Consider the following 13,375-nt stretch of genomic DNA (forward strand, 5'->3'; position numbering starts at 1 on the left):
TGTGTTTGTGTGGGTGTGTGTGTCTGGGGGAGGGGGACGGTCCCCACCCAGCCACCATGGCTTCTTAGCTGCGGGACCTTGAGCAGATCTCTCCACTCATCTGAGGCTCAGTCTCCTCCTCTGTACAGTGCACAGGGTTCCACACCCCCCAGAGGGCGGCCGGCAAGCTCCAGTCACGCTTACTGAGCGGGTCCCTGTGCTAGGCGAGGTCAGTCCCATGGGAAGGGCTCATTAATGGCAGTCTCCCCTCCCCATCCCCCAGGCTGCCAGGTCTCTGCTTTCCCAGGGCCCCCACTCTGCCCCTCGGGCTTGCCCTGGAGCGACTGAGGAGGAGGCCCCATCCTGTAGCACCAGCTGCCTCCCCCCACAGGCCACCGGGTTTCCTGCCACTCTCAGCTTCCCGCCATTCCTCTGAGGATGGGCCTTTGCAGACAACCGTATGGGTCAGCGTTTTCTGCAGTAACAAAGAGCTCCGATATCTCTGTAGCTTACAACCACAGACGCCTTTCCCATCTATTTATTACATGAGGCTCTGGCAGGCACAGGGAGGGGCGAGGGACAAGTGGATGGACTGTGACAGAGAAAAGGCCAAGGGTGAGGGAAGCCCAGAGATGCCCTGACCCAGCCTGGACATCAAGGAAGGCTTCCTGGAGGAGGGGGAATGCGAGCTTTGCTAGGTTAGGGGATTCAGGAGTGCAAGGGGTTGGAGGAAATGAGCTTTGTTAACTGTAAGAAGCACGTGCATGAGTGGCACCTCTCTAGAGGCTGGCCCCCTAGCTAGGGGCAGTGCTCGGCGCTCCTCCTCAAGGCCAGTGTGGTGAACTGAGGCCTCATGGGCAGTGAGTATTCCAAACACTGGCCCTCTTGCCACATATTTCCCAGCAGCCCCTGCACTGATGAAGCCTGCTCTGGGCCCCTGGATCTTTCTCCAAGCCCCCCTCTCCCCAACTCCCTCTCTCAGGCACCGCTACGTACCTCAGCTGAATCTGGGGTTAGAGGCCAGGTTTCAAACATTGCATGTCGGGATCTAGAAATAAAAATGAAGCCCTTCCTTCTTCCTACTACCCTTTGTCCAGAGGTGTTGTCCAGATGCCTCNTGGTGTTGAGTAACTAAACAAAGTCACCTTTGTTAAGTGGCTTGCCCTAAATCACACAGCCAGTAAGCAGCAGAGATGGGGTTTGAACCCTGGTCTGTCTGGCTCTGGGGCGTGTGTTCCTCCTGCTGTTCCTTTCTTCCTGGAGCCACTTGCAGCCCCCGTTTGCGGGTCACCATCACCTCCTGACTCTCCCTTCAGGCGCTGCCTCCTTTCCACCTCATGGCCCCTTCCCAGCACAGGTCTCGGCCTCTCTTTCCAGCTGCTGCCCAGCCTCCTCCCTGGCCTCCTCCCTGGCCTCCCTACCTCCAGCCCCACCCCTTCCATCTGTTCTCACCTCTTTGGTGGGGTCAGGTCCTTTGCCTTTGCCCAGGCTGTTTGTTTTCTTTGCCCCTAACACCCTTTCCCTCCACCCCATCTTAGATTTCTGCTCGTCTTCTGTGATATGGCCTAGACCATCCCCTCCTCCTCCAGGAAGCCTTCCCAAACCACATGCTCACACCGTGTGATGCAGGACATGCTCCCTCCTCGTTCTGTGGCTTAGTTTCCCCATTGGGGAATATGAAGGTTGAATTTGGTCAGTTCTAGAACTCGCCCGTGTCGGACATCCTGGGATTCCTGGGTCCGCATGGCTGTGGGGGCCCAGTTGGATTTTGGGTTTTCCTAGGGGCCTTCACTGTCTTCTCCCACAGGAATGGGATTCAGAAAGAAACGCAGCCCCTGGAATCTGTGGGCTCTCTTGCCCTACGGGTGGGCAGAGCGAGTGAGAGATTTGGTTTCAGGACCCTACAGATGCCTGCGAGAACTCGAACGGGCTCGCTGAGCCTATCACCATCTGTAGAATGGGCACAATAATTCCACTGGCCAAGGACCCCTGCATGCCTCCTAGAAGATAAAATACAGGGCGGAAGTGACTGGCACGCAGGGGCCAATGGTCGATAGGCCCTGCCTCTCCGTGAACAACGTGCCACATACTCACTTCGCCTGGCATCCGGTGCCGTTTTGTCTTTTCCAGAATTTATTAGGGGATTTTAAATGTAGAAATGACCTTGACATTTGTGGCAATATAATTAAAGATCAAATGTGAAGACAGGATTATTCGAGTGGTTGGAGGCTCCTTAAGTATTTAGAAGAAATAGAAAAAAGACACCCCCAAGAAAACGAACATGCCCATCATTTCTTGTTTTGATAAATGCCTATTAGAAATATAAGGAGAAGTGAGAAGTACCTTGAGGGAAGGGGATTACTTAAAATTCCCCAAAGGTCAAGCCACCTTCCAAGAGGGGCTGAGGGTGCAGCTGCGGGGTGGGGGGAGGCTGGGGGCCCCTGACTGGGAGCAGAGGCTCACACANGCGGTTACAACCCCTACACAGACCGCGTGGTCGAGCGGTGCCACTGCAAATACCACTGGTGCTGCTACGTCACCTGCCGCAGGTGCGAGCGCACCGTGGAGCGCTACGTCTGCAAGTGAGCCCCGCCCACCCCGTGGGGACCCACGGAGGCCCAGCCAGGGGCCCGGAGACACCCCGTGGAGTTTTGCTGGGGGATTCCAGATTCCAGGCGTGGGAGGTGGCTTGTGCTTTGCCTCCACTTGGAAACCGCCAGGAACAGAAGACCCGGCCACTCTGGAAGGAGGGCCAGGACATCAAAAGAAACCGACAAGATTAAAAATAACCTGGCAGCCAGAGCCTGGGAGTGCCCACTTGCTGCCTTCCAGGCTCGTGGAAGGAGCCAGGGGCATGGGTTTGGCAGGACTGGTGTGGACTTGACCTTTCTCAGCCAGAGACACCAGCCGCCTGGGAAGGGAGATCTGCCTGCTCTCCTCAGCATCTTCNCCACATGGAACCACTAGCTTGGGTTGTAAATGTTTTTTGTTTTGTTTTGTTTTGTTTTCTTCCTCTGGGATGTGGGAGCTACAGAAATATTTATAAAACATAGCTTTTTGTTTGGGGTGGCTNTTTTATATATATATAAATAAATATATATAATGATCTATATTTTAAATAAGCGTTTTGAACCATATGGCCCGGCCCTGGTTTGTAGCCTGCAGTTTGTAGCTTCCTCAAGTGAATTCAGAAGGTCCTGGGGCTGGCAGGGTGAACTCTCGGGTTTCCAGGCAAGGCGGCTTCCGATTGATGTCCCTAGCCCCCGGCTCTGGCCCTGATCTCCCCGAAAGATCTCTTGGTCAAGGGCGAGGACAGACGTCTTGAAACATAAACCCGGCTGGCAGAGTCTTTGTTCCTCTGGGACACATACGCAGGCGCGCGCGCATAGCCTGGCCGTGTCGTCAGACCTGCTAAGCTGGCTTCCAGAGAAAACCTACCCCGGGGAGCTGGGGACGCAGACCTCAGGGAGGTGGTGGCAGACCCAGGCTCCGGCCAGCCCTGGTGGGTGTGCTGTGTGACTGCAGGAGAGGCTTTCCCCGTCCCTGGGACTCAGTTTCCCCATTTGCAAACCGGGAGTGGTGGACCTCAAGACTGGTGGTTGGGAATCCCCCACCCCCACCTCTAGGCTCTGCCTGGGCCAGGCTGGCTGCAATGGACGTGGTGAGAAGCAGCCGGATTCCTGTTTTCTGGCAAAGACGGAGCCGTTGGGATTTATTCTCTCTATGGCTGTGGGGTGTGGGGCAAGGAGGATCCGGAAGGATTCAAGCATTTGGCTGGGGGACCTGGAAGCCCTGAGGCGGGATGAAGAGCGAGGGCTGGGGCTCAGACTTGACCACGGGGAGACTGGGAGGTCCATTCAGTCCCAGCTGGAACTGGCAGGGAGAGGCATCATCACCAAGCGGCACGGTAGAAATGCAAAACGGATCAAGACCTGGGCCTGTGGCACCTCTGCTTTGGAGGTGAGGGAGAGGAAGGGGGAAGAGGCAGAGGGGCTGGGGAGTAGCGGCCGGGGAGATGGGGGTGGGGGGGTCTCGGTGTGGCCAGCTCTGCCTCCTCTGAGCTTCGGCTTCCTTTCCTGGCACAAGGGCAGTGCTGGTGAGCAAGTGGAAGCTGTCCTTGGTGCCTGGCCCCCAGAAGGCCCCCCCCACAGAAGCCGTGAGTTATCACATGTGCTCTGGCCCCAGGGTGACCACGCAAGTCCAAAGATGGAAAAGAACATTATAACTTGAACTTCTGTGTGTGAGACAGGAGGCCTGGATGCCGGAGGGTGTGGGAGGAGGCTCAGAAGGCTCTCCCCTACCCCCAGCTGGAGGGGCCGGGGCATAGCAGGTCCCTGAGCCCAGGCAGGATTTGGTGAAGCAAAGCAGGCATGTGGGGTTGGGATGCCATGCCGGAGGCTGGACTGATCACAGGGGGGTGGAAAAGAGATGGCTGTGTGGCCACCCTCTGAGTCCCTGCTTGCGAGCTTGCAGCAGGGTGGCCAGAGTCACAGAATCACAGTCTGGAAAGGACCTCAAGAGGAGTCTACTGGTCTCTCAATATGTTTTACAGATGAGGAAGTTCTGAGATGGGCAGGGCCTTTCCCGTAGTCACAGGGCTGATAAGGCTGGCAGTAGAGTTGCAGGCCGTCCCGGGGCGAGGCTTTCGCTAGCATCTCTGCAGAAAACTCAGCCTCCGACAAACACGCCCTGGAGCGCGCCCTCTTCCAGGCCCAGGGCCGGCCCTGCTCCACTGCCTTCACTGGCTCCTCTCCACGGCCCACAAAACCCATCTCCAGGTCCCGGGCCTGGCATACAAAGGCCCACCCCCCGGGTCCCCCAGGTCCCAGCTCAGGCTCCCAGCCACATTTCCTGCAACTGCACAGGCATCCCCTCTGCTCCAGCCACAAGCGGACCACTCATCCCTGCACAGATGCAGAAGCCTGACTGCCGGGCTTGCTTCCGGGGGTCTGCTGCTCTTCACAGGCCTGGAAAGTAACTTTCCCTGTTGGAATCCTGCTCGCTGTCATGGCCATCTCCACCAAGGCTTCCCTAGTGCCCTGGGTGGAAGGGATCTCTCCTCCCTCAGGTCCCCTGCAGCCCTCTGGACCTTTAGAGCAGCCATCATACTCATGCTCCCTGTGACCAGCCCCTGGCCAATCTTCCTCCAAGGCCCAGATGGCTGGCCCTCTCCTCTGGGAAGCCTTCCCTGACCACCCTCAGCCTGGGGCTCCCCCGGGTTCCCACAGCCATTGGGATCCTCTGCAACATTGCATCAAGCCGAGTTGTTGTACAGGTCAGTGTTGTGTCTGTGTCTGCCTCCCCCACCCATCTGGGGCCTCCTCATGACCCGGGACCTGCTCAATGCACCTGTGAGGCCCTGGAATCTGGGGGTGGCACACCTGGGGCTGAGTTCATGCCTCAGAAATGTTGGATTTGGGGGTGTTCTTTGGACCATAACCAGGACAAGCAAATGAATAAACCAGATCAAGGACCCAGAGTGATTCTCTTTACTGTGCTTTTATTGGATGCTATTCCAAGCACACTGTCCCAAGTCAAGTTCACGGCAAGCCCCAGATGGGCACGGTTGTCTCTATCTGGCGGGCGAGGAGGCTGAGGCTCTGAAAGGGAGGCAGCTTGCCGCAGATCCCCTCGGAAGTCCTTGGCTGTGCAGGGCTGAGGGCTCAGGTGTGTCTGACACCAGGCCCTGCCCCTTCTCATGAGTCCTCACTCCAGCCAGTTCACTGCATGGAAGGCAGAAACCATTCCCAGCTCAGAACAGGAGACCCAGCTGGGCCCCTGACTCAGTGGGCTTTCTGCACCTGCCACTGGCCCGCGCCCAGCCCTGCGGTGAAGCCCTGTACCTCTCTGGCTGGTCAGGGGCTGGGCAACCAGGAGTGAGTGCAGAGCTGGTCTCCGGGCTGCTCTCCTCCCACCCCGGCCAGGTCAGGGCTCTAAGCATGCCGCGAGGCTGAGCCTCAACTCCGGTGAGATGGGAGTGGGGAGTGGGGGAGGCTCTAATGTGAATCCCAGAACCTCAGAGCTCCAGTGCCTCAGGATCTCTTTGTGTTCAGAGATTTAGAACCATAAAATCTTGGTACCTTGGACCAAGATTGCAAACAATTGCATCGAAAGCACTGTAGAGGCGCCTGGACCCGTAGCCAACCCTGAACACTGGAAAGACCCATGTGCTAACCCATGGGTCCCAGAGGGCTGGTCACCAGCAGGATTGCTGTCGTTCCACCTCTTTCCTTCCTAAGAGGAGGGCAGTCCCAGACTAGGCTCCGTGAGGCCCAGAAAGCCCCGGGGAGATGGCAGCTCCACAGGGATGACGGGACCAGCTGCTCCGAGGAGGCTCTGCACTGAGTGTGGGAGGCTGGCTGGACACATGGGAGAGACAGGGCCTGCGGAGGGAGACAAGAAGGCGGCAGGGAGGAAACAGGAACTCCTGAAAAGAGGGAGAGATTAGGTTGGTGGGAAAGGAGAGAACGGACAGATAAGGGCCCCTGGGGAGGCCAGGTCAGGCCAGAGAAACAACCACGGGGGGCCTGGGCCCAGCCCTGAGCAGGCTGGTGGTCTGTGGTTCCTCAGGCCATGGAGACCAGCTGCCAGGTTATAGAGACCAGGCCTCCAGCAGGATGCAGGCCCCAGCCTGGGACCCCAGACCAAGGGAGGCTGGGGGGTGGGGGGGGTGGGGGCCGTTTGGGGCTGGGGGGCCAGAACCCTTGCGTGTTTTCCACTCGCTTGCGGCGTGACTCCAGGTAGCCACTGACCCTCTCTGGTCTCTGCGATAGCTGTCACTATTCTGTTCTCACGATTCTGAGGGGTAGAGCCCAGTGACTCTGATGAGGAAACTGTGGCAGCTGGGCCAAGGGTATAGAGCATTAAGGGGCAGAGTGGGCATTCAGGCCCCAGCTTTCCCGGCTCCAAGTCTGTGACAGGCATCTGAGGACTGGAGGCAGCCTCCGGCTGAATGGGTAGTTGACCGTGAACCAGAGTGGCTGGAGAGGACGTCACACAGGAGGGAGAGGGAACAATTTAAGACTGAGCAGCCCTTGACATCTGTCACAGGAACTGGGAACTGCAGTCCAAGTGCAGGTGCCCAGGTGCCCCCATCCATGGCCATCAGGCTGGAGCTCAGCCAACACTTTCCTGCACGGTCCTCCCCAGCCGAGGAGCTCACCATCGCCACCTGGGTGCCTGGACTCCCAAGCTTCACCTGTGGGGAGCGGGGTGAGGGGCTAAAGCACACATGTCTCTCCTTTCAGTGGGCTGGCTCCTAGTTAGGGTAGCCAAGGTGACCATAGTCAGAAGACAGGCAGAGCCCGTCTGGGGGCTTTGGCGACCTGGGGAGGGAAAACCCACTTCTCTTGAAGTGTCAGGGATAAGGAGGAGAAAATCGATGAGCCTGGGTGGCTCAGTCTGTTGAGCATCCAACTTCAGCTTGGGTCCTATCTCTTAGTTCTTGAGTTCAAGTTCCTCATCGGGCTCACTGCTGTCAGCCTGTCAGCGCAGAGCCGGCTTTGGATCCTCTGACCTGTCTCTCTCCCCTGCTGTGCTCTTCCAAAAATAAATTCATATCTTCAAAAAGGAAAAGAAAAGAAAATCTGGAAGACTTCTTGGAGGAAGTGCCATTTGCACTTCTGGAAAGTGCCCTGGGGCTGGAAAGCAGAGTAGGTTTTCAATAGATGGAGAAAGAGGCAAAGGGGCGGAGTCTGCACGAGCAAAGGCCTGGCAGCAGGGTCTGCTGGGAGGACGCCAGGAAACGGGGTGTGGCAGGAGCTCAGGGACCTGTGGGCACCAGGCCGCCTTGGGCCCTGGGCTGGCACTTTAGAACCAGGGTGTCTAAGACCACCCTCACCAGGGTGCTAGCCACAGGCTGGTCCGGCCGTCGCCTGCCCGCCAGGCTCCCCGCCCACCCGCAGAGATGGCTGGCTTCAGGCAGAGCTATTTAACAGCCGTACATTTAACGGGTCCCTTTGCTCCCATAGACCAAATCAATATCCGCTCGGCTCCCCAGGCCTCTGGCTGCTGAAGACATTCTCCTTATCGGCCCCTCGGTCCCCATCGCCTCACCTGCTGGGCTCCAACGGGGGGTGGGGGTGGGGTGCTGCAGGGCCGGAGGAGGTGCGGGGGGGCGGGGAGGTGCCAGATCACACAACCATCCCAGATGCCCCATCCCAGCTGGCAGAAGGGTGAGCCCTGGCCTCGGGGCTGGCAGGTGAAGACGGAGTTTCGAGAGCCTCAGGCCCCAGTGCTCCTGGACAGGGGCACAGCTGGAGTTAAAACCTCAGTGTTCATGTCTCCACCATCGTTGCATCCAGAAAAGTGTGGCGTTCTTGCGGGCTGTGCGGCAGGAGGCTGCCTGGGGGTGCCAGGACGGCAGCTCGAGAAGTGCCATGCCCTCGAAGACCCCTTCTGACTCAAGATTCTGATTCAGCTTTTCTCAGATTCTGGACAGGCCCCGAAACGTTCCTCGGTCCTGGGGGCCCAGGTCTCCAGGATGCTAAGAGCCTAGCATGTCTAGAATCTAAAGAATCCAAAACTATGCCTTCGGTTTCCTCCACCTGACACGGGAGTGTCATGGTGGTTTTTCCAGGGTTTACATCGTCCTCCTCCTCCCCCAAGAGCTGGCCTCACTTCCAGTCACGTCGGACCCAAGGGAGCGCAGAGCTAGCAGGCAGGAAGCCTGCTTGCGGCAGACCCTGCTTCGATCGAACATTTCTCTGGACATTGCCTGATAGAAGGATAGGCAACCCCCATCAGATGGTGACCAAGGCCAGCTTCTGGGGACCAGCCGCTTGGTTGATGGCTTCCCCGCAGGTCTGTGACGGGGCTTATTGGCTATCCCCCAGCAGCTCTCCTGCCCCCCAGGGGTCAGGTTGGGGGCCATTCTCCTCCTGACAGTTGTCGCCCTTCCCATCTGCTGTCCCTGAGGGCTCCTCTCCCCACAGAGACCCCACTGTCACCAGTGATAGTTTCTAGATCCTCAGGAATGGGGCAAGGACGGCTGCGGTCGACACTCCCCGTCTGTGCCAAGACCCAGGCTGGGCCTCAAATCCATTTCTGAAGCAGAGGAAAACAGACATGCACCACGTCCAGCCCCCACACAGCTTACCTCCCACCCCGACGCACGTCCACACCCACACACCGGAGACGCCCCACACCCTCTCTGTGTGTGTCTGTCTCCAGCACACGTTTGAAACGCACAAGCTCTGCGTGAGGCTGCACCGGGTAGCAGGTAGGGCCACGGCCTGCTAGAGTCACACAGCCAGGGTTTTACCCCAGCCTCTGCTCCTACAAACTGAGTGACGCTGGGCAATCTCAGCTCCCGAGATGCCACTGCCTCGGCTGTGAAACGGTGTGAACGCAGGCTCGTCCTGACCTGAGGATAGAGCCTCGAGCACCTCACCGGGCTGGATCCTGCAGCCAGACCTTGGCCACTGGACCCTGTTATGCACGCCGCCTTCCCTTCCCCAAAGCCTCCCTGAGCTTAGGCTCAGTGCCTCTCTCTGTGCTGCACGCTGAGGGCACAGGAAAGCCAGCCCTGGGGCCTGGGGACACACGTGCTGGGGGCAGAGGGAGGACTCAGCCACAGGAGGGCTGGGAGCACTGCTGGGGTTAGGAGCACTCCTTCACGCTCTGCCAGGCCTGACTGGCTCCTGGCCCTGCCCCCACTGGCTGTGCGACCTGGGATACGCTTCTTAACCTTTCTGAGCCTCAGTTTGTTTGTCTGTAAAGTATTGTGAATAATAACATTCACCTCTGGATTATTGCGAGGTCCAAACTAGATCAGGCACGGGGCACCTCAGATGACAAGGGCTGTTGATTGGTAGCCACTGTTATCAACTCAGAATTCAGTCACTCGGTCAGTCAACAAACCTCCACAGAGCACCGTCCTGAGCCACGCTCTGTCAGGCACTGGGCAACCAGAGCTGAGAGCAGCATGGCTCCAGCCCTCCGCGTCTCCAGAATGGGGGAAGCAAAGTGAGCGGGGAGCCTGGGGCCAGGGGGGAGGGACGGAGCCAAGGCAGACCCGCAGCTGGACCTAGAAGGGCTAGGAGCAGTGCCCGGGTGGACTGGAGGGACAGTGTGGCGCAGGCCCAGAGACGGGGAGAGCAGGGTTTCTTCCTTCAGGAGACGGGCTTGCAGGCCCATGGGCGTTGTGGGAAAAGCCGAGCTCTGGGGGGTCCCACAGGAGGCTGTGGGGAGGACCATGCAGGGGTGAAGCCAGCTCTGCCCTCACACACTGCCCCTTTGACAGCCGGGATGGTTTTGCCCCGCTCCTCGATGGGGCCCAGAAACCCCAGTCTCTGGAGCCCATGGGCACCCCACACTCTCCTTCCAGGAATCCGAGGGCCTCTGGGGGGACCTTTCCCCGCCAAATCCCTGGTCCCAGGCCCACACAGTGCCCCCAAGGGCACCTCAGGCTGTCCTGGGCTTCCGGAGGACGCCGTCTTGTTCCTGCTGTCTACTCAGAACCCACACAGGCCTGGCCCAAAGACGGAGCAGAAGGGCAAGGCCTGATGGGGTGACGGACCCCACCGGAGGAGCAGGCACCCTCTCCCACAAGGCCCAAGGCTGGGGTTCAGGTCCGGGCTCTTGGGGTATCACCTACCTGGCACAGAGAAATTTGTGCCTTTAGGAGGATGCGGCTCACCTGGTGACTGGTAGGCACCCACCCACCTCCAGGTTAGTGCCCTTTCACAGAGGAGGGACCTGAGAGACTGTTCCTTACACTCGGACCCCGGGGACTCTGACATCGGCAGGCCCCGTGGTGACCGCCAGCCTGCGCTAAGGACTTCCTGGCCCTTCCTCATGCTTCCTGAACACCTACAGTGATCTGGGGCTGCTCAGAGCCGGTATCAGAGCTTGGCCCCAGGCCCTGGCCTCTGGGAGGCGCCTGGCTGCTTGAGGCCAGAAAGCTCTCCCCTAGAGAAAGGTCCCAAAGGGGGTGCCATGGGAAGGCAGAGCATCTTAGAATCAGACTCTCCCCTGCTTTGGAATAAGGAAGCATGAGCCAGAAATGAGCCAGAACGAGCCACGGAATGAGCCACGGCCAGCACTTAGCACTCCCCGCACACCCGGCACTGCGGCGCTCACGTGTCCAGACAGCTTAACCTTCCCCACGGCTCTGGGAGTCCGTCACACTGTTATTTCTAGGCCAACAACATACTGGAGGCGACTCTGGAGCCAGGCCGAGGCTCAGTCCCACATTTCATTCCTGGCTGGCCTGTCATTTTATGTGCCTCGGTTTCTTCATCTGTAAAATGGGGACGATCAGTCCCCACTTCAGGATGTTAAGAGATGGAGGTGAGGTCAAGGGCTCAGTGGCAGCGTTGAGGCCTCGTGTATACTTGCCGTGAAGATCGTGTTGCTGGAACTTCACACCTCAGCTCTCTGACTCGATTCCACCCTCAAAGCTGGAGTCAAAAGTCTGCACCAACAGGCTCCCCACTCCTGGCCTCTCGCTCAGTCCCTGCCACCAAGCTGGGCAGGTGCTTTTCCTTATTTTGGGGAGGGGGAGAATATGAGTGGCATTCGGAGGGGCTTTCACATAAACCTGACCTTCCCCTGCAAAATGCCAAGCTGGTAAACAGAGTTTTTCCAAGGCCTTCCATTGCAGGTAAAGGACCTCCATCTGTGTGGTCACTGGGTCCATCCACCTCCCTGCTCAGAAGGGACTGTCCTGTTTTTCAAGTGCCCTGTTTTGCGGCCGACTCTGTGGCAGGCACTGTGGGGGAGGGGCAGAGAGGTCACTAAGAAGCCAGAAGGGGCTTTGGAAGTCAGCCTGTTCAGCCCTCCAGCCCCAGGCCCACTGCACAGATGGGGAAACTGTGCCCCATGGTGTCAGAGGCAGATTCTCCGGTGATGCTCTGTCCTTTGAGGGGCTGGTCCACCCTGGGCCTTCTGTGATCAGCCTCCACCATCTGCCTGCCTTGTCCTCACCCCCCTGCTCCCGACCCCCAGCATGGGCGGGGCCCTCCCCCCCTTCTCAGCCCCAGAAGCCAGATCGGCCACACCACAGGGGGCCCTGGGTCCCGCCAGGCCAGGGAAGGGGAAACCCAAATATTTAGTCTGTGCGGATGGGAGCAGGGCTCAGATCCCAGCTCGGCTTGGTGGCCCTTCCCCAGGCCCCACGCCAGGAGCCACAACACAGAGGGGCGAGAGCTCCTATCCATCCCCCACTTTGCACGCCCTCGGGCTCCCATTGCAAATATTTTTTTACACAAATTTATTACGGTGCCTGAAACGCCATTCACTATTGCTCTGGGTTAAGACATCACATCTTCTTGCTAAGTTCCCCTTCCCTGAAATAGTAGTAGTAGTAGTAGTAGTAGTAGTAATAGTAGTAGTAGTAGTAATAGCAACTCACACACACACAGGGGTGTGCAGGTTACACAGAGCTCTCACATCTGTCAGCACCCCTGACAGCTCTGGAAGGCAGGTACTATTATCACCATTTTAGACAGGGAAGCCTGGGCTTCCGGGTGTGTGTGTGAGTTGACCAGGGTGACAGAGAGCTTTAGGGGGCTAGACTCAGATCCCCCTCTGACTGCAGTCCTGATCCTGTCCCTGGGGCTTCCTGGAGGAGGGGGGCCCACTGCTGCAGAGCTAGGTCTCACATCAGCCCTGCCTACAAAGGAGGCCTACCCCCAGGTGGTGTGACCCAGGGTTTCCCCCTTTTTCTGCACAGCCAGACACCCGCCCCTGGCCTCAAGCCTGGCTAGGTCTTGGGATCCTGTGGGTCCTCTGAGGCTTCAGACTTCCCTTTCCTGATCGCCCTCAGTCCCGAGCCCCTCTGGGTTCCTGTCTCTCCCTACTCCAAGTGTTGGAAAGGCACATTTGCAGGCCTCTCCTCAGCTCTACAGAATCAGACACTCGGGGTGAGGCTGGTGGGGCTCTGATGCTAGAGATCAGGGAACCAGTGCTCTGGGCACCCCCTCTCTCAGCATTCTCCCACTTAACACGCCTGTGCCTCCCCAAGGCCTTCGGGATAAATCCCAGGGCTCAGCCTGGCATGCAGGGCCCTCTGACATCACCTCTGACCGCACGGAGCCACTCTCCAGCCCTTCCTCTCCACACTCCCCTCCCCCCAGCATGCCTCCTCTGGTCCCCACCACCTCCCGGAGCCTCACGGGCATCATCGCACAGGCCATCTCCTGTCTCACCTCTTTCCACATCTCCCGGCTAATCCAGGCCATCTCTCCTGCCTGGCCCCAGGCAGCCTGTAAACTTCTTTGATCCTGCTGTACCCTCTGTCTCCGGGAAGTCCTGCCGGACTCCTCCAGGCAAGAGAGGGCCCCAAATGGTACCCAGAGCCCCCGAGCTCTGAGACAGACCTTGTCACCCTGTGTGGTCCAGCTCCTTTTGCTATCCACCTCCCGCAACTGGTCTGTTTCAGTATTCTTGCCCG

General features: G+C 58.5%; 1 protein-coding gene across 1 annotated transcript in view; it reads left to right on the forward strand.

The window, feature by feature from the left end:
- WNT11 (Wnt family member 11) overlaps positions 1 to 2,922 on the forward strand; it is a 16,454-nt gene extending 13,532 nt beyond the window's left edge. Inside the window, exons 6-7 of the mRNA XM_077777940.1 lie at positions 112 to 127; positions 2,437 to 2,922. Of these exons, the coding sequence (XP_077634066.1) occupies positions 112 to 127; positions 2,437 to 2,565 (145 nt within the window). The 3' untranslated portion in view covers positions 2,566 to 2,922. The remainder of the gene's footprint in view (positions 1 to 111; positions 128 to 2,436) is intronic.
- The last annotated feature ends 10,453 nt before the right edge of the window (positions 2,923 to 13,375 follow it).

Source organism: Crocuta crocuta, unplaced genomic scaffold, assembly GCF_008692635.1.
Source record: "Crocuta crocuta isolate KB4526 unplaced genomic scaffold, BGI_CrCroc_1.0 scaffold271, whole genome shotgun sequence".
Classification (NCBI taxonomy): Eukaryota; Metazoa; Chordata; class Mammalia; order Carnivora; family Hyaenidae; genus Crocuta; species Crocuta crocuta.